The sequence below is a fragment of the Gracilinanus agilis genome, chromosome 6, assembly GCF_016433145.1.
Source record: "Gracilinanus agilis isolate LMUSP501 chromosome 6, AgileGrace, whole genome shotgun sequence".
In the NCBI taxonomy this organism is placed as follows: domain Eukaryota; kingdom Metazoa; phylum Chordata; class Mammalia; order Didelphimorphia; family Didelphidae; genus Gracilinanus; species Gracilinanus agilis.
In genome coordinates this window covers 276,231,099-276,252,897 of record NC_058135.1, presented here as the reverse complement: position 1 = coordinate 276,252,897, position 21,799 = coordinate 276,231,099, and the positions used below count along the sequence as shown (strand labels likewise).

General features: G+C 32.8%; 1 protein-coding gene across 1 annotated transcript; it reads right to left on the bottom strand.

Annotated features, from left to right (window-relative positions):
• Nucleotides 1–10,972: 10,972 nt before the first annotated feature.
• Nucleotides 10,973–11,929, bottom strand: LOC123251980 (olfactory receptor 1052-like). The gene has a single exon (XM_044681319.1). It carries the CDS (start codon nt 11,909–11,911, stop codon nt 10,973–10,975), a length of 939 nt encoding a protein of 312 aa, XP_044537254.1. The 5' UTR covers nt 11,912–11,929.
• Nucleotides 11,930–21,799: the final 9,870 nt, after the last annotated feature.

Sequence of the window (21,799 nt, the reverse complement as noted above, 5' to 3'; positions counted from 1 at the left end):
CCTGACCTTTTTTGTAGAAAAGAGGGATAATATCTGTGGAACACATCAGGAAATATTTGACTATTTGGATATGTTTGTTTTTTGGAACAGATTTCCCCCACTCTCATTTTAAACTTTACTTACAAAGGACCTTTCAATGAGAAGCTTGGGGATAGGGGATTCATTGGAAATATAGATGATGTATAAAAGATGTCAAAGAAAATATTTTTTAAGAAGATGCCAAAGGAAATAATTTTTAAAGAGGCCAATTATAAATCCAACATATTGAAAGAATAAAAATAATTGATTCACCAATTCTCTTAATTTCTCATACTATAAAAAAGTAAAATAACATATATCTTGAAGAATTATTATAATGATCAAATTAGATAATACATAGTATATAGCACAGTATCTGGTACATAGGACATACTTTATAAAAGCTTCCTTCCTTCTCTTTAATCTTCCTCTCTAGTTCATTAATCCCCTATTATTTTATACCATTTTAACCTTCTTATCTCTTGTTTCTTTGGTCTTTATTTTTGCCATCTTTTTAATATAATCTCTTTCCTCTTGTTTTGATTTTAAGTATAAAAAGAACAAAAATATCCATCTTTTATTAAATATTTTCCTGACAATCACGTTTATTCACATTTAGCTGAGTTTCTGTTACATCTATTATTAGTACATGTAAGTGAAATATTATGTTCAAGTATTTTATCCTTAATGCTTCACATCTCTCTAGTGATAATTTATTTTTTGTATTTGATGATTTGGCAGAAATTTTCATGATATAGTATTTTATTTGGGACTTTAATATCTTTTCTTTCTGGAATGTAATGTTCCATTCTCTTCTCCAATTTATTATGATTTCTAAATAATTTATTTATACTAATTAATATTCTTTATATTATTGTCATGATTTTTTTTTGCATTTGTGGGGGAGGATGTCATTAAAACTAAATTTGACCAACAAATATCTTATTAATTTCATTAAAAATTGTTATTTTTGTAATTTGATCATTTGTTATCTTTATTAAAATTTTTTTGACAAAATCCTATACTTCCTACAATTTGTTATTATTTTTTTTGTTTTGATTGTTATAATCTTCTGAGGTACATGTGATTCTCAATTTAACCTTAAATTAAAACTATTCTTTGGTTATTTTTAATTTGCAATTATTTGTCTTAACATTACTTTCATTTAAATGTTTTTTGGGGGGCAGGTGGGTAGGTCAGTGGAATGAGAGTCAACCCTAGAGACAGGAGATCCTGGGTTCAAATCTGGCCTCTGACACTTCCCAGCTGTGTAACCTTGGACAAGTCACTTGACCCCCATTACCACTCTTCTGCCTTGGAGCCAATATGCAGTATTGATTCCAAGATGGAAGGTAAGGGTTTTTTAAAAAATAAATAAAAAAATAAATGGTTTTTTTCTTGTGTGTGTGCATATATTCACATATAGAAATATAAAATCTATCATAAGTGATCTCTTCTTCTTTCTTTCCTTGGTTATCCATAGAGACATCACATAACAATAAGTTAACAAATAATCAAAAAAAGCAAATAAAAGTAAAAAAGAAAGAATAGACAAAGCTGTTCAACACAACTAACCATCATATCAGTGAAATTTTGCATTATTCAGTATCTCATTCCTATAAACTTTCACTTCTACAAATAGTGGGAGGAAGTACATTTTCTTCTTTCTCCTTCAAGGATACACTAGGTAATTAAAATTGATAATTTGCAGGTTGGATTGGAGATTATTTTCCTTTCTATTTATATTGTTATGCTCATTATGTATATTATTTTACCATTTTTTTAAAATTTAGCCTTGATTAATATTAGTATCCTTTTCCTTCTCCCTGTGCTATATGTACTAATATTTTTCTTAAAAACGCTAATATTACATTTCATTTATATGCCCCAATTTTTTAGCCATCCTATAATTGACAGGACCTACTTTTCCTTTTGTTAGCTTTTACTACTGCAAAAAAGACAGTATCATAGTTTCTAGAATATTCCCAGCTTTGCTAAACTCTTTCCTTATAATGAACCTATAAAAGTGAGTAGAATAAGCATTATCCTAATCTAACAGATTAAGAAATTGAGGTTCAGAGATATCAAACATAATCTCATGTGATCAGAATTATTCATTAGAAATACCTCACATTGGTTATTGTACCAATTAATTTCTTTTTAGTAGGAATTAGTACTAGCTTTAAACCAGGCCTGTCAGATAAGCTGTTTGCCTAAATATTTTTCTTAGAAATTTTATTAGAAATTACTTCTAGTAGTTACACACAACTAATCATTTAAACAAATCATTTAGTTTCAGAACAACTCAGAAAGAAATAATATATTTTGTAGGCTGTGTTAGAAATCATGATTTTTAATTTTTTCTTCCCAAAAATCATTTATCCCACTTTTTAAGAAGTTGACTATTTCCCTACTCAAAGCTCCCACTATAAGCACAAAACAACAAAGCTTCCTGTCCATTATTACACTAACTTATTCTTCATAGCCTGATAGGCATGGCACATTGTAAATTTCAAGAAACAAATTTGTAAATCCTCAGTTTTTCTATGTTTTTGCATTGCAACCTATTAATATGATACCTTAAACTTACCTGTTACTATCCCTGTCCCAAGTACTCTTCTCTCTACATAAGTTCCCCTTTTTCACTATAAAAAACAAGTTCTATATATAATTCACTTGTCTTTCTGACACCTGGCCATCAAAAAACCATGTTTTATGGTAATTCTCATGACTTTCAAATATGTATAAATATATACATATAAATGTATATATGTTTTACTTGGAAGTCTGTTTTCTCAGTAATCAATTATTTAGGAAAATAACTTTAATTTTAACACACTTTCTCTCAGATATTAAAATTCTAAGGTTGAAAACACAGGCCATTTTTTTTATGGCAAAACCATTCCTTTTTGTGTTTCTATAAATAATATCAGCAAGACTAGTTGCTTAGTCTGTTATATAATATATGGTGTTCTTTTATTAAAGCTTTTTATTTTTTCTTCTTCTTCCAAAATGTAACTGTATTTTTGTGGTCTCTTAATTTTTTTGAGTTCTGAATCTGACATATTCTTTTTCAGAATATTTTTTCTTTGATTTAAATTTATTATTTTTAATTTATCAAATAACCTCTTCTCTTAGCCATTCTTTCACTGATATTGTAACAAATATACATATTCTCAAGAAATAAAAATTCCACTATTGAGATTACACAAATTATACATCCACACAAATCATTAATATGATTCACGGAAGTATATACATGCATACATTTGTGAGTTTATCAACAACTAAGCTATACTCTTTCTTCTCTATTTTATGTCCTTACTCTTTCCCAATGATTGACTTCTCTACATTTTTAAACGAAATATATAATTTTGATAAATTTTAAGAATAATAAAAGTATTTTGGAGTGAATGCTTATTTCATCTTTGATATTCTGGATTCTTCTTTTTTGTTATTTAATTTTTATAATTCTCTGCTTTCTAGACCAATTAAACTATAGATATACATTTTCATTTCTTTTAAAATCATACTTTTAAATGAAATAATTTTCCTTCATTATATATTAATTTCAATTCTTTAATTTTTTTGGTATATTAATTCTTTCTTTTCTTTTTAATCCATTCTCTTAATTTAGGCTTTGGCCATGCCTTTTCATCTATGATCATTTCTCTTAAAATTTTGTATATGAAACATAATCTTATATGGTTTCCCTTAACATTCATTGCTCCTGATCTTTTTTCTTTTGCAACTCTGATTAATGCATCAACTTAATAGGTTATTTAATGTATCCATTACCTTCTTTATCTATAAACTCTATGAATGTAGCATTGGTGTATTTCTTAACTTTGCTCTTTCATTACTACTTAACAATTATTCTATATTTTACAGGGGGCTTCATAAATGTTTATTGAATTTAACAAATCATTTGAGTTGGCACAAATGTCTACTACAATATTGAAAATGAAAAAAAAATTACAAAATGTATGTATTGTAGGTCATGAAGAGATATTTAATTGAAACCCTTTATTTTATTAATTTGAAAAATAAGGATCAAATTATTTAAGTCAATTTTTCAGTTGAAATAAATAAGAGAATGGAGACCCAGTGTTTGAATTGAAATCCTCATACTACAGTTTGAAGCTTCTTTATAACACACCACAAATATGTACAAGGCTTTTCATACAAAATAGAAACAGTGCATATTGATAGTGATAGCTAGAAATAGCCTTTAAGATTAAATCAAAGCAAAGTATCTTCATCTTGTATATGAAGAAATGGAGCCCAAAGAGTTTATGGAGCTTTTCCAAGGTGACACAATAATTTTAGATCCATGTCTTGGTAATTAACTTTCTTATTCCTAGAGAAACCTTCCTTAAGATAGAGGTCTTTCAGTTTGGAAGCAAAGAAAGTCTATTTATGAGGCCTATGAACTCTGTAATAGAGTCTACACCTCATTTAAAGTAAGGATTCTATCAAATATCCTTTTTTTAATTTTTAAAAAAATTTTCCATGGTTACATGATTCATGCTCTTACTTTCCCCTTCTCCCCCCCAAACCTCCCCATAGCCAATTTGCATTTCCACTGGTTTTAACATGTGTCATCTCTCAAGACCAATTTCCATATTATTGATAGTTGCCTTGGTGTGGTTGTTTTGAGTCTACATCCCCAATCATGACCACATCAACCCATGTGTTCAAGCAGTTGTTTTTTCTTCTGTGTTTCCACTCCTGTAGTTCTTGCTCTGAATGTGGGTAGCGTTCTTTACCATAAATCCCTCAGAATTGTCCTGGGTCATTGCATTGCTGCTAGTACAGAAGTCCATTATATTCGATTTTACCACAGTATATCAGTCTCTTGTACAATATTCCTTTGGCTCTGCTCATTTCACTCTGCATCAATTCCTGGAGGTCATTCCAGTTCACATGGAATTCCTCCAGTTTATTATTCCTTTGAGCACAGTAGTATTCAATCACCAGCATATACCACAATTTGATCAGTTATTCCCCAATTGAAGGGCATACCCTCATTTCCCAGGTTTTTGCTACCACAAAAAGCACAGCTATAAATATTTTTGTACAAGTTTTTTTATCTATGATCTCTTTGGGATACAAACGCAGCAATGGTATGGCTGGATCAAAAGGCAGGCAGTCTTTTAGAGCTCTTTGGGCATAGTTCCAAATTGCCAACCAGAATGGTTGGATCAGTTCACAACTCCACCAGCAATGCATTAATGTCCCAATTTTGCCACATCCCCTCCAACATTTCTCTCGCCTGATATCATTTTAGCCAATCTGCTAGGTGTGAGGTGGTACCTCAGAGTTGTTTTGATTTGCATTTTTCTAATTATTAGAGATTTAGAACACTTTCTCATGTGCTTATTGATAGTTTTGATTTATTTAACTGATAATTGCCTATTCATGTCCTTTGCCCATTTATCAATTGGTGAATGGCTTGATTTTTTATGTAATTGATTTACCTCCTTGTATATTTGAGTAATTAGACCTTTGTCAGAGTTTTTGTTATAAAGTCTTTTCTCCAGTTTGTTGTTTCCCCCTGATTTTGGTTGTGTTGTTTTTGTTTGTACAAAACCTTTTTAATTTACTATAATCAAAATTATTTATTTTACATTTTGTAACTTTTTCAAACTCTTGCTTGGTTTAAAAATTTTTCCTTTCCCAGAGATCTGACAATTATACTATTCTGTGTTCACGTGATTTATTTATAGTTTCCTTTTTTATATTCAAGTCATTCACCCATTCTGAATTTATCTTGGTGTAGGGTGTGTTATATTGAATCTCTGGGAGCTAGGAGGTCACACTGTGATTGACAGGTGGATCATTTGGATGTTGGAATATTCCCAGAGAGGCATGCAGACCGGAGAGGGCAGTTGGCCTGGGGGGGGGCGGGGGAGTAATAAAACCACCCTGGTAGCCCTGGCAGGGGTTCTTGGGTCTTTTCTTGTCCCTAAGATTTGAGATCAGTGGATCGTGGTCTTTGTGGGATTGAGACTTGCAAACTCAACCCTGCAAGCTCCTCCTGTTAGTTCCTGTACCATCAACAACCTGTACCTAGACCATCTCTGATTCTACTGCCCCTAGATATTAGGAAGTCAATCATCTTAGTCATCTAGGTTTCCCAGGGCCCAGGAGGGATTTGTGAAGTGGGCAGGAGAAGAAGAAGAGGGTGGAAATGGTGGATATCTCAAACTGGTTAGGCTTATCATCTAGTGAAGAAGAAGCTGAAAGATTATATAGCAGTTTGCCTGCTCTGGTGTGGCTCAGGCCAGGCTGTACCAGAGAGAAGCTATCATCTTGATTCCTTCATTTGCCTGCAGTTTAGAGATTCATCATTATTATTTTAAGTTAGGGTCTCCAATACCTCTATCCAATTCCATTATCCTCCTTTGTTAAATACAATCTAAGTTTTAAAGTACCTTATTGAAGTGGTTATTCAAAGCTTCTTTGGGAAGGGAGAGATGCAGTCAGATTCCAACATTACCCAGCTAAAGAGCCCATATAATAATATCAATTAACCCCAGGTGGGTCCTGAAGGGATATCATCCATTGACCTAAAGGATCCTGCCTGGGCAACTGTTATAAAGGAGAGAGGTGTCATCCTATCCTCTCTCTATACTTCATCTACATCTACGTCTAATAGATAGTAGTATCAGGGTTTTTATTATAACAGGTTGAGATGTTTATCTAAATCTAATCTCTCCCATATTGTTTTCCAATTTTACCAGCAGTTTTTGTCAAATAGTGGATTTTTGTCCCAAAAGTTGGGCTCTTTGGATTTATAATACACTGTCTTGTTGACATCACTTACCGCAAGTCTATTCCACTGATCCTCCCTTCTGTCTATATTCCAGTACTATATTGTTTTGATGACCACTGCTTTATAGTATAATTTAATATCTGGTACTGCTAGGCCACCTTCCTTCACATTTTTTTCATTATTTCCCTTGATATTCTTGATCTTTTGTTCTTCCAAATGAACTTTGTCATAGTTTTTTCCAGTTCTGTAAAAATTTTTTTTTGGATAGTTTGATAGGTATGGGACTAAATAAGTAAATTAATTTGGGTCGAATGGTCATTTTTATTATGTTAACTCATCCTATTCATGAGCAATCAATGTTTTTCCAATGATTTTAGATCTAGTTTTAATTCTTTGCAAAGTGTTTTGTAGTTGTGTTTGTATAATTGCTGTGTTTGTTTTGGTAGATAGATTCCTAAGTATTTTATATTGTCTTGGGTGATTTTAAATAGTGTTTCTTTTTTCTAACTGTTGCTGTTGTGATGTGTTGGAAATATATAGAGAGATGCTGATGATTTATGTGCATTTATTTCGTATCCTGCAACTTTGCTAAAGTTGTTCATTATTTCTAATAGCTTTTTAGTTGATTCTCTAAGATTTTTTAAGTAGACCATCATATCAGCTGCAAAGAGTGATAGCTTAGTCTCCTCATTGCCTATTTAATACCTTCAATTTTTTTCTTCTTTAATTGTTACTGCTAGTGTTTCTAGTATAATGTTAAATAATAGAGGTGATAATGGGCATCCTTGTTTCATGCTTGATCTGATTATCAAATATCCTTTGATGATATCTACTAACTTAAAAGGTATCCCTGTTACTCTGTGTAATAACACCTTTGTGTTATATAGAATGACTCTACTTCTGCCTTTTAATATAAAATATTTGTTTGTGTTTGAGTGGGATAATCTCAACTAGATTAAATAGATCATATCTTATATGTCCCAATGCTTGATATATAATCCTGAAATTATCATTAGGTAAATGACAAATTAACCAAATGTTATAACAAAGTGAATTTCTGTCACTCAGAGGAAAGATTAGGGGAGAGAAGACTCATCTCTGATATATATTTTATTTTTCCTCATGCTCATGTGCTTTCTGTTGTTGGGTAGAACAAATTATATTTAAGATGAATTTGGAAGAACATAGTTCCTTTGGTGCTAGCTTTTAGTTTGTAAATTCCTTTAGGGCAGGGACTAGCAGTCTCTTAATTTTATCTCTATAGGTTAGTACAGTGCCTAGTACATATTAGATGCCTAAAAAGTATTTATATCAATGAATTGAACTATGAATACCTATGATTCACAAAATTTGCACATCAAAGTTTATACTATCTTCCACATTCTGTCATCTTTATTCATCCAGGCAGGATACCTTTCTTAAATAATGTCATTCTATTATCAAGTAAAAAATATAGTATTCTTACATAAAATATATGATGTCCAAATCTCGTTTGCCTTCTAGTTCATCCTACTATAATCATTCCATCCACTCATTCATAATCATGTATATATTCAGGATTCCATCCATCCATTTACTCAACCCAACATCCACCTATCCATTCATCCACATCTATTCACATGAACAGAAATAATAGTTCTAGGAAAGAAAATTGAATTTGTATTCACCGAACCTGAACTTAAATCTTGCCACTAACTGTGATTTTCTATTTAACTTGGAGAAAGCCATTTGAACCCTTTGCCCCTGTCCTAGATGGCCTTTTTCTTCCCAACTGCATCAGCTGTAGGATCCTATTATTTATTGAACATCTTTACTTTGTTTGGAACAGCTAAATTGGAAGAGAAATATTATGGAAAAAAGTCAAATGCAGTTGATAATTCCTATTTTCCAAAAGCTTATAGTGTTTGTAGGAAGGCAATTATCATAATTAAAAGAAAATGTTAACTAACACTGGGAAGCAGTATTGAATATATTCCAAATGAAGAGTGCCATGTTTAAAAGGCCAAAGAAACTCACTGGTGGGAGATACCTTTTTCTCAGATAGCTCCACATAAAGGATAGGGATAGAATAGGGCAGTGATGGCAAACCTATGACATGGGTGCCAAAGATGGCATGCAAAGTGCTCTCTGTGGGAATGCTGCTACCTTCCTTTCTCCCCCCAGAGTTCATTAATAACAAAGCAAAGGGACTCTAGTGGAGCTGCTCCCCTCCCCGTCTACACCATGCCTGATGACATTTTTTCACATCAACCACCACTCTGCCCACCAGCCCAATGTGATTGCACAAGAGGTAAGGTGGGAGGTTCACAGGCAACAGAGCTAGAGGGGAGCTGAGTGCTTGAGCCATTCTCCTCCCTCTCTCTTAACTGACTGGGGACATTCCTCACTTCATCTGTCTCTCCAAACAGCAGCCCAATGGGAGCACTTTTATCATTCCCTCTATGGGGCAAGGTGGGACAAGGCATGCCTAGGGGAGAGAGGCACAGCACTCAGTCTGGGGAGTGTAGTTGTGGCAGAGCCTAACACACCATCTCTAAAAGTTTCACCATCACTGGCATAGTGAATTAAAGGTCAGGTTAAAAACAAAGAAATATATGCCATATCACACGAACATTTCAGTTTTGTAGTTTAAAAAAAAACTTTCATGGTCTCAAGGAGTGAGAGAGATGAGGTATGGAGGAAAGGGCATTAGTAAGAAGACTCCTGAAGTACATGCATTATAAGAACCTCACACATCTCTCATGGGTTCTGTCACTGTTTGGGTGCCATATTTTCTTTTCTTTTAAGCCCTTACTTTCTATCTTAAAATCACTACACTGCATTGGCTCTAAGGCAGAAGAGTGGTAAAGGTTAGGCAATGAGGGTTAAGTGACTTGACCAGACCACTTAGCTGCCTTATTGTTACTATATTTTATTGACTTACTCTGTATGGTATAGTGAAGGAGTCTGGATAGACTTTTTGGTGTCTACAGATTTGGATGGGGCAGATGAAAATATATTTTTTTTCATTTACTTGTAATTGAAATTTAGTTTCCTTTGAATATTTAAAAAAAGTAGTTCATAGATTTTACCAAACTGACAGAAAATATATGAAACCCTAACATAATGGAGAGAGCACTGAGATTAGATTATAGTAATAGCAGTTTGTGGAGGGATGATTTGTAGCTCTTTAAGTAACTGTGTGATTTTGGTTAAATCTCAGTTTCAGTCTCAGTTTCCTCTTTTGTGAAATAAGGAACCTGTTATTGATGATTTTTGTATTCCCTTTTATTCTTTTGGCCTTTACTTTGAAATCCTGTTTAGACTGGAGTCTCTCCATTCTCTCTATAAATGTTTATAGAGTCAAAATGACTTCATGTCTGGATCATTGGGCTGCCCCTACCATTAAATCAAAATTTCTTTCTTCATTTAATCTCTATAAAACCACATGTGATGCAGCTCATTTTTCACATTAATTGATGCAAAGTTTTAAATCAGATAGGTCACTCTGGATTCTAGTTTCTCAAGATGTAATTGCAATTTAAAGGGAATGAAAATGTGTAAGTCAATGGTCAGTAGAAAATACAATACAAAGTTATAGACAAAATTTTAAAAGATTTAGGCTCTGTTCACAATTATATTAACTGTGTAAACATGTGAAGGTCATTTTACTCATTTGTAAAATGAAAGGATTGCAGCTGATTACTAATGTGATACGCAGAAGATCTATAATTCTATTTTTTGTGTTAAAAATACCTTCCAGGTCAAGCATTCTTATTATGTTGCAATGTGTAATCAATTTTAGAGAACATTAAATAGATGCTTTATGAATTTTATTGATCTCAAATTACTTTGCTTAGATTTTAAATAGAATTGCTAAGCAAATCATAAAATATTAATGTTGTAAAAGATGTGGATTCCATTAAAAAAAGATGGGACAGAGCAAGAGAACATTTGTGTTATTCTTCTTAATCTACTACTGACTAAGTAAAATAGATGGATCACTTTCTCCCCTATTATTTCATTTTCCATTCTTAAATTTTTAAATGGCAGTGATTACTACTAACTGAACTCTGAGGACATATTTTTTTTAACATCTCCACCAGTCCTGAAGTCTTATTTTTTGTAATTTGATGTCTTGAAGAACTCTACTGATTACCATGATATTCTTGTAGAAAAGATATTTCTGTGATGATATTAAGAAAAAGATGGTTTCAGTTCTATTGCCCTTTTCACAGCATCTTTGACTTCCTTGTTCCTTAAGCTATAGATCAGAGGGTTCAGCATTGGGATTACCATAGTGTAAAATACTGAAACAACTTTTTCTTGTTCTAGGGAATATTGGGAACTTGGCTGAATGTAGCTAAAGCTTATGGAGCCATAAAACAAGGTCACAGCTGTCAAGTGGGAAGCACAGGTGGAGAAGGCTTTATATCTCCCAGCTGCCGAGCGGATCCTGAGGATGGCAACAACAATGAAGATATAAGAGATGATCACAGTCAAGAAAGTGATTATAGCAATTACACCAGAGAATATCAGGAGCAATAACTCATTTCTGGAAGTGTCAGAGCAAGAGAGCTTCAGCAGTGGTGGCAAATCACAGAAGAAATGGCTGATTACATTTGGCCCACAGAAGGATAATCTGACTAAACCTATTGTATGGGTCAATGAATTAATCATTCCCCCTATACATGACCCAATGACCAGGATGGCACACACTTTCTTAGTCATGACCACCATGTAAAGCAGTGGATTAGCAATTGCCACATAGCGGTCATATGCCATCACTGCTAGGAAGAAGCCCTCGGTGGTGAGAAGGACCACAAATAAAAAATATTGCACTATACAAGCATTGAATGATATAGTTGCCTTCTCCTCAAAGAAATTCATAAGCATTTTTGGTCCAAAGACAGAACAATAGCAAGCATCAACAAATGAGAGGCAACTGAGGAAGAAATACATAGGAGTGTGAAGCTTAGGGGTGATTTGAATTAGTACAATCATGCCAAGATTTCCTACCAAAGAAATGATATATATCACCAGGAAAAGCATAAAGAGAAACACTTTTAACTCTTCACGGTCTGTCAGTCCTAAAAGGAGGAACTCTGTAACCACTGTGTAATTTTCTTTGGCCATTCACTTGGTTTGCCCTGTTATTGACTGTGAGAAAGAAAACAATAATAGGTCAATTCAGAAAATTAAAATTTTAGCAAGGACACAAAGGCTAACAATGGAATTTTTATCTAGTTCTCCTTCTGCTACAGCATGCTACTCCTGAGAAGGGAAACATAATCATATGGAAATATTCGATTACATTGAATCTTCTTGTATAATGATTTTTTAGATCTGTGATTATCTCTTGCAAGATACTAATTTAATAGAGCAGAAATAACTAGCTCAATGTTAAATAAATACGTAGTATTTCAGGGATTCAATCTCAAGACTTCTAACTAAGATGACTTTAAATTTCATCCTAAGGAAAATTTCTTAACATAATGATATAAAAGTTTAAAGGATTATCATTAAGAACTGAGCTTTCCTTCAATGTTTTTTTTTCCCCAAGAAAACTTTACATGGCTATTTCTCAAATATATTTTGGAGGATATTCCAATTCAGGGATGAACTAAACTAATTTATTTTCTGAAATGCCTTTAAACTTTAAAAATCCATGATATATTTAAAAAATAACATAGCTAGTCTGAAATATTATATACATATATGTGTTTATGTATTTATACATTATAACTTTTAAAATATTGCATACATATATTTATATACATCCCATTCCATCACATATATTTATGTGTATATTTATGTGTCTACACACATGTACTTATGATGTGAAAAATACTTTACATAAGTAATTCCCATTTTTTCTCTCAAAAGAACCCTGGGAAGTACACATAATTACCACCCCCAGTTTACATGTGAAAAAACTCGACCAGAGTCTAAATGACTAGCCAAGGGTCATACAACTTGCAATTGTCTGAAAGTAGATCTTAATTCAAATCTTCCTAAATTGAGATGACTAAGTCAATGCCTTTTTCAGTATGATTTCTAGCCAGATATTCAAGATTTACCTCATTGTTTGGGTTTTCAGGTCCAATGAGGACAGGGGTTCTTAAAGTAGTTCATTAAATGTATTTTGAGAGTTTCCAACACCCTTATCGCCACTTTATGAAGCAGATTTAACTCAGCTATGGTTCTGTAAAGGGAAAATCAACAGAAGTTTCTTTTACTGGTTTACTCCTTTTAGGAGTGATCAAGTTCTCACCTGAAAGAATTTTAATGGGTCAGACATGGAAGGAATATTACCACTCAAGTGAATTTGAAAACAAAACATTGCAGCTGGGATTTACCTTAGAACAGGGGTCAGCAACCTTTTTGGCCATGAGAGCCATAAACGCCACATTTTTTAAAATGTAATTTCATGAGAGCTGTACAGTGCTCACAGTGCGCGCTCCTGTAACAGCACCTGAAAAAAAAATTGACTTTATGGCTCTTGCAGAAAGAGCCATATCTGGCCCTCAAAAGAGCCAGATATGACTCGAGAGCCATATATTGCTGACCCCTGCCTTAGAACATTGAATATCAGAACTGGAAAAAAAAAGACCTTAGAAGTTAGGTGATCAAAAGCTCATGGTGTCAAAGATTTGAAACATCATAGAATCCAAACTTTCATTATATAGATGAAGAAACTGAAGCCCCAAAAGATGAAATTACTTGCTCAAAGACCTAAGTAGGTAAACTAAAGCAAAATTCCACTATTCAAGTTCTTCTCCTGTGTACTTTCTTATGTACCATTTAACTGGGAAAAGAGAAAATAATTGGATTTAGAGGTGAAGAATGAGGGGAATATAAGAAGTAGAACTTTATGTCAGACTAAGAATTTATTTTATTATTTTTCCTAGTTAGGATTGAAATGAAAGCTAGAAAAGTTTCACTTTACATGGGAAAGAACCTTGGATTTGGGTAATGAGTATCAAATTAGTCTCATTTTTGCCACTGAGGATGTCTTTAACATATCATTATTCTGAGAATATACTTTATTACCTCAAAGTTTCCTTCAAACTCAATATCTATTAATTTTTGCACTTTATGAGCCTATTAAAAATAAGTGTATTTCTAGTCAAAGGAAATTATTTGATGAATTCTCCTTTGTCTGGGACAATATTTATCCTTTGAATCCACAGGAAAGAACAATAAAAGGAGTTCAAGATATTTAAGAAAAAATAGATAATTAATACTATTATAGACATCTTTGATAATTTCTACAACATAAATGATAGTCATTCCTCTGCATTTAGAATGGGGATTCACAAATAAAGGAGTATAGACTATTTCCTTGAGCAATTCATTCCAACATTATACAGCTCTAGTTTTCATAAAGATCTTTTGTTTTTCCTCATAATGAGTTTGAATTACTCCCTTTCTAATTCCCATCAATTTTCCATAGTGAAAACTTTAAATGTCAAGCAGAAGATTCCTAATATTTCTTTCATAGGACAATCCTTTAAGTACTTGAATGAGCTAGCATATAAACATAAAGTCTATTCTTATCTAGACTTCTAGTTTTTTCATCTAATTTTTAGAAGAAAAGATACTAAACCCCTTTCCCACCTTAGTCAAGTTTCTTTGTATGGGCTTAAGCTTTATTAGTATTATTCCTAAAACGTGGTGCTCAGAATGATTATAAAATTCCAGATGTGGTTTGAATTAGGGAAAGTGTAGTGGGACTAAAATAATCTCCATTTCAAATAAGACTATTCATTCAGTCAAAATATTAAGATCATATTTGGGAGAATCTGCTTTTTTGACTACCTAATTACATGCTAATTGTACTTATACTGACTTTGCTATTCTTTAATTTCCCTATTCTTACCTTTCATTTTTTTCCTGAGAAACTTCTCTCTTACTATGTTTGCTCCATTCTTTTCCTTGAGAAATTAATATATTCCCCCAGAGTATTTTATGTTTACTCCCACTTGATTTAGTTGATTTCAAATCAATAGATGGTATTAGCTTGTCAAGATCATTTTTGATGCTGGCTAAAGCCTTATATTTTAGTGCATTCTCAATTCACAAAGGGTTCTATCATCTGAAAGCTTAATAATAGCAATAAATTAAAATGCAATGTTGCAAATGATATCATGCAGCATATGTGACATGAACATTGTGCCCACATGGTTATTTTTAGGAATTGACCTTTAAAGAATTCTGTTATTTTATAATTAATTTTATAGTTCATATCTTCCATACTACTCATGAGAATAACAGAATGGATTTTTATCAAATTTGGAGAGAATGTTGGAGCTTTATTACCTCTTTTAATTTTTTTCCTTTTTTATGATTCACTCTAAACACTTAGGTCATTATATCTTTCAATTTCAACATTTCACCAACATGTATTTAAAGGGGCATGACCTAATGGTGATATTTAAAATGAAACTCATATATAGCAAAAGCAGGAGTTGAATTCAACTTTTTTTCCCCCTGAAATAAGACAAATCTAGTTAAGTAGGTAATTAAAATCACTTTACAAATGAGGATATCAAGATTCATGCTGGTTTTAAATTCTTTCTGGCTTCCAGTCTAGTATTCTATAGCCTATCCCATTATGTCTCTTTAGGTCTTTAAGTCACCAGTATGTGTGAACCTTTATGGTAAAGCAAAAAGGGATTTCTTGACAATTTCATGAAAAAATACCTTTACCCCCCCCCCCAATTTGAGTCTTTCTTTACACTTTTCTCATTGTTTTAAATTTTCTTTTCATCTCCACTTGAAATGCTATCTGTCCTTCAAGGCACAATTCAACCATCATCATCATCATCTTCTTCATAAACAACAACTTTCATGTAGCCTCAAGGTATATGGAAATTTTGCATTTATTATCATATATGATCCACACAGAAACCTTTGAGTTAGTTATTACAAGCATTATTAGTTATAATTTGCTGATAAGGAAATTGAGGCCTACGGAAATATTTTTTCATTTACTTTATGTCAAACTTCTGACAAATGTCAAAATCAAACTTCAAACAGTACTTTAGGGATTAATATCTATATTCTATTTTTTAACCACATTGCAACCCTTTATTAAACTAAAAAATTATTAAAATTAAAAGAAGTACAAGAAAATTTCATGAGATATATTTTACTTACAAAAATTGCTTCAAATTTCAGCTTCTTCCAAATGCTTTGTTAACTTTAAGAATATCTTGCTCCTATACACAAAAAATAACAGCATATCATATAAGGAGTTCTATTGTTTTAGACATACACGAAACTGAAGGGAATTCTAGATGTTAGAATTAAAAGGTAATTTTGATTTCTCATAATCATAAAAAGTGCACAAAACACTTCAAATCTTACTGAAGTGTTAGAAGAAGAGATAGAAAACAATTCTTTCTTCTAATATTTGTTACACAAGAGACCTGTTTATATTTTTCATGAGCTAGGGGACAGATTCCCTGGAGCTCAGTTAGGGTTTAAACAAACAACAAAAATATATAATTAAAAATCTCATTTGGGGACTTTGGGTAACACCAAAATCTTAGGCAACAAATCTCTATCCTTTGGACAGTTCTATGTCAGAGGCACTTTCAAGTTTGGGGGAGGGGATATGTGGGAAAAGGAAGAGGCTAAAGAGCAGACAGGGAGACATATTAAATGTGACTTGAGTAAAAAATGATAAGTATTAGTTGAAATTATTTCTGATTTTTGGGATTGTAATGAACAAATTAGAAAAAGAAAAAAAATTAAATCATCAATTAAAGAACAAATTGGATATCTTAAAAAAATGAAGTTGAAAGGAAAAAAAAACATTGAATTGATAAATAAGATAACATTTATTTGTGAAAAAAATAAAATAGATAAACCATTGGTTAATTTTATTTAAAAAATAAGAATGAAAGCTAAATTATCCATATTAAAATGAAAAAGGCAAAATCATAACCAATAATTAAGAAATTAAAGCAATTATTGAGAAATATTTTGCTGACTTTTCTTCCAATAAATCTGACTATCACAACGAAATAATATTATACATAGTTTCACTTGTTTGTTTATTCTTGTTGGTATCCTAGGCTCCTGCTTTACGGAGTATCACATTCTAAGCCCTCTGATAAAATCATGTTCTTATGTAATTGTGACTGTGAGTCTACTATATTTGAATCATTTTTTTTGTTTGTTGAAAGTATTTTCTTCTTGATCTGAGAGCTCTGTAATTTGAATATAATAATCCTCAGAATTTCCATATTGGTCTTTCAGGAAGAGATTAGTGGATTTAAAAACTTCTATTTTCCAGTATTTTTTTGGAGAATATCAGAGCAGTATTCGTTGATAGTTTATTTTAATATGATCCAGGTTCTTTTTAGATCATGATTTTAGATAATCCAGTGATTTTTAAATTATGTCTCCTCAATCTATTTTCCAGCTCAGCTATTTTGCAGTGACAAGTTTCACAATTTCCCCATATTTTATTTTTTATTCTTTTGATATTGTTTGATTACTTCTTGTTGTCTCATGGAGTCATTAGCTTCCACTTGCACAATTCTAGTTTTTAGCATATCTTTTTCTTTGTTGAGCTTTTGTATTTTATTTTTTTTTTTTATGTAGCCAATTCTACTTTTTAAAAAGTTATTTTCTTCAATGGAGTTTTAGGCTTCCTTTTCCATTTGGCTGATTCTCTTTTTTAGAGAATTATTTTCTTCAGTGATATTTTTACATTTTTATGCTTCGTTTAACAAGCTATTGACTCTTTTTGAATTGATTTTCTTGTTTCATTCTCATTTCTTTTCCCAAGTTTATTTTTTCTATCTCTCCTATATGACTTTTAAAAAAAATCTTTTGGGGACACCTGAAGCAGTTGTCATTTTTTTCCTTAAGGAGTTCTTTGATGGCTTGTTTAATTTTTTTCTGATATGGGATTATTTAAGTATTCTATTTCTTCTGCTATTAATCTAGGCAATTTATATTTTTGTAAATATTCATCCATATCACCAAGATTGCTATATTTATTGCCATATAATTGGGCAAAATAGTTTTTGATGATTGCCTTAATTTCCTCTTCATTAGAGGTGAGGTCTCCCTTTTCATCTTTGATACTTTTAATTTGGTTTTCTTCTTTCCTTTTCTTTTTATTGGATTTACCAGTACTTTGTCTATTTTATCTGTTTTTTTCAAAATACTAGCTTCTAGTCTTATTTATTATTTCAATAGTTCTTTTACTTTTGATTTTATTAATTTCTCCTTTGATTTTTAGTATTTCTAATTTAGTTTTCATCTGGGGATTTTTAATTTGTTCATTTTCTAATTTTTTAAGCTGCATGCCCAATTCATTAATCTCTGCCCTCCCTAATTTGTTAATATCTGCACTCAGTGATATAAATTTTCTCCTTAGAACTGCTTTGGCTACATCCCAAAGGTTTTGGTAAGAAGTCTCATCATTGTCATTGACTTCAATGAAATTATTAATTGTTTCTGTGATTTGTTCTTTCACTAACTTATTTAGGAGAATCATATTATTTAATTTCCAATTAGTTTTTGGTTTGTCTCTCCATGCATTCTTACTAATAAATATTTTAGTGTATTATGATCTGATAAGGTTGCATTTATTATTTCTGTTTTTTTGCATTTGTTTGCCATGTTTCTATGCCTTATCACATGGTCTATCTTTGTGAATGTTCCATGTGCTACTGAAAAGAAGGTGTATTTTTTATCCCTATTTATTTTTCTCCATCTATCTATTCACTCTAATTTTTCTAGGATTTCATTCACCTCTCTTATCACTTTCTTATTTATTTTTTGGTATGATTTATCTAGAACTGATATGGGAAGGTTGAGGTCTCCCACTAGTATAGTTTTGCTATCTATTTTGTCCTTGAGCTCCACTAGCTTCTCCTTTAGAAATTTGGATGCTATTCTGTTTGGTGCATACATGTTGAATACTGATATTTCTTCATTGTTTATACTGCCTTTTATTATGATGTAATTAACTTTACTATCTCTTTTAACCATATCTATTTTTACTTTGGCTCTGTCAGAAATCATGATTACAACTCCTGCCTTTTTTTACCTCAGTTGAAGCCCAACAGATTTTGCTCCATCCTTTCATTTTTATTCTATGTATGTCTATCTGTCTCACATGTGTTTCTTGTAGACAACATATGGTAGGATTTTGGTTTCTAATCCACTATGCTATTTGCCTCCATTTTATTAATGAGTTCATCCCATTCACATTCAGAGTTATAATTATCAGCTGTGTATTCCCAGACATTTTGATTCCTTCTCCTTGTCCTGCCCTTTCTTCTTTCACTATTTCCTTCTATACCAGTGTTTTGTCTTTAATCAGTTCCCCTAATCCCCTCCCTTATTGTACTTCCCTTTCTCCCCTCTCCCTTCTTATTCCCCTCTTATTCTTATTTACAGTCTTTTAAGCTACCCCAACCCTGCCCTCTCCCTTCCTAATGTTGCTTCTCTCCCAACCAGATTCTAGGGAATTCTGGGAAGATGGCAGCTTAGACCAAGAAAATCTTAAAAACTCCTCACTCTTCCACACCAAGAAAGAAAATAATGATCTTCAGGAAGAAAGAGGACCAAATCTAACAATGGGACAGAGCAGGGGGACCCTGCTGGACAGGTAAAGAGGTACACCAAGAAAAAGGCTCAAATTCCTGAAATGTTGGGTCTGAGGGTATAGAAGGGGAATCCCAGGACCCCTCCCCCATGTGTGTGGAGTCTCCAGGAACCCCTGAAATCTCTAGGCAGGTGGTGCACTGGGCTGGAGAGAGGGCCTTGCTGGCATGGGACTCAGGAAGTTGAACACTGGCATTAGAGAGGTGACTGGAGGAGAAAGCCAGAGAAACACAGCAAAAGAACACAGAAGATGGTGGCTTACATGGAGCCAAACCTCAGACTGCCTGGCTTTATCAAACTTAGATAGAGAACAAAAGGCTTCAAGAGGAAAGAAAACTAGGAAACAGTAGAACAGAGCAGGGGGACCCTACTGTTGGACAGCTCAGCAAAAACACTCCATCTTGTCCCCCCATTTCTTTTTTTTTCCTCTCCAGGTTTTAGCCTCAGGGCACATTAAGCAATAGAGACTAATCCAATCAATACAGGCTTAATCCCATCAATTGTACAGGCAAGAAGTCTTCAGAGGGCAGAAGAACTCCAACATCCACCCCCATACACTGCAGAGAAAGTAACTACAAACCTCCATTGCCAGCTGAGAGAAGATCTTTCATCAAAGTTCATTAAATCCATCTGCTTAAACTAGTAGAACAGTAAAGGGAAAAAAATGAGTAAACAACAGAAAAATAGAAAAGAAATTGATAGCTTCTTTCAAGGAAGTAAAAAGAGAGCAAATGAAATAGAAAGAGAAGAAGAGGAAGTAACTCCAGCGAATTGGGCATAGGTTTTGGAAGATCTCAAAATTCAACTAACTCAAGAACTTCAAAAACTCAAAAAGCAATCAAGGGAGGCTGAAGACAATTTGAAGAAGGAAATAAATGAACTAAAACAAGAAAATAAAGTCTTAAAAGCCAGAATTGGCCAGCTTGAAAATGAAGTAAAGAAGGCAAAAGATGATCTACAAAGAAAATCAGGCCAGAAGGATGAAGGAGTGTCCATCAATTGGGGAATGCCTGAACAAACTGTGGTATCTGATGGTGATGGAATACAATTGTGCTGAAAGGAATGATGAACTGGAGGAATTCCATGTGAACTGGAAAGACTTCCAGGAATTGATGCAAAGCACAAGGAGCAGAACCAGGAGAACATTGTACACAAACACTGATACATTGTGGCACAATTGATTGTAATAGACTTTTCTACTAGCAGCTATGCAATGATCCAGGACAATCCAGAGGAACTGATGAGAAAGAATGCTAGCCACATCCAGAGAAAGAACTGTGGGAGCAGAAACACAGAAGAAAAAGATATGGTAGATCACATAGTTTGATGAACATATGATTATGATTTTGACATTAAAAGATCACTCTATTGCAAAATGAATAACACGGAAATAGGTTTTGAGCAATGATATATGTATAACCCACTGGAATTTCTTGTTAGCTCCATGATGGGGGAAGTAAGAGGGGTGGGAAAATCATAAATTATGTAACCATAAAAATATTCTAAATAAAAAGAGCTTGGAGGGAAAAAAAAGAAAAAAATGAAAATGAATCCTGGACATGAAAAAAATGGCAGAGAGACTGAGCATACCTCATCTGTTGGCTTTTTAAGCTTAGTTTAAACCCTTCACTAAGATTTTCTATTTGGCCAGGGTTTCACTTTAGTTCCTACATTTCACATGACTTAAATACCACAGGTCAGAAATTTTGCCTACCATGCATGACTCTGTGACTCCTCTTGGGTGAGACTTTCCAGATATCATTTGAAGGTGGGGGTTCCCCCTAAACATTCATTCACACACCACCTTACCCTATTGGGAAGTAGGAGATAGGTGGAATAGAGAAATGGGAGCACTGATAGAAGGGAGGGCAACTGGGAATTGTGGTGTTCAGAAGTAAAACACTTATGAAAAGGGATAGGGTGAAAGGAGAGAGAGAAGAAGAAGAAGAAGAAATTGGGGAAAATAGAATGGAGGGAAATATATGGTTAGTATTCATAACTACATGTTAATAGAATTAACTTGTACCTAAAACAGAAGCTGACAGCAAAATGAATATGCTTTAGACATAAAGGGTAATACCATAAGTAAATTGGTGGATCAATGAATTGTTTATTTGTTAGATAAGTGAATAAAGACTTTATGTCCAAGTAAAAGACAGAGAACACTATAAGACATTATGTGAGTGATTTTAATTAAAATGCTTTTGCACAAACAGAATAAATGCAACCACAATTAGAAGAGATGAAAAAAATTACAGATTTTTTTTTCTGGTAAAGACCTCATTTCTCAAATATATAGAGAACTGAAAGAAATTTATTAGAATACAAGACATTCTCCAGTTTAAATATGGTAAAAGGATATGAACAGGCAGTTTTTAGATGAAAAAA

Coding starts and splice junctions, on each gene's coding strand:
- LOC123251980 (XM_044681319.1), bottom strand. CDS start 11,911: ATGGCCAAAGAAAATTACACAGTGGTTACAGAGTTCCTCCTTTTAGGA.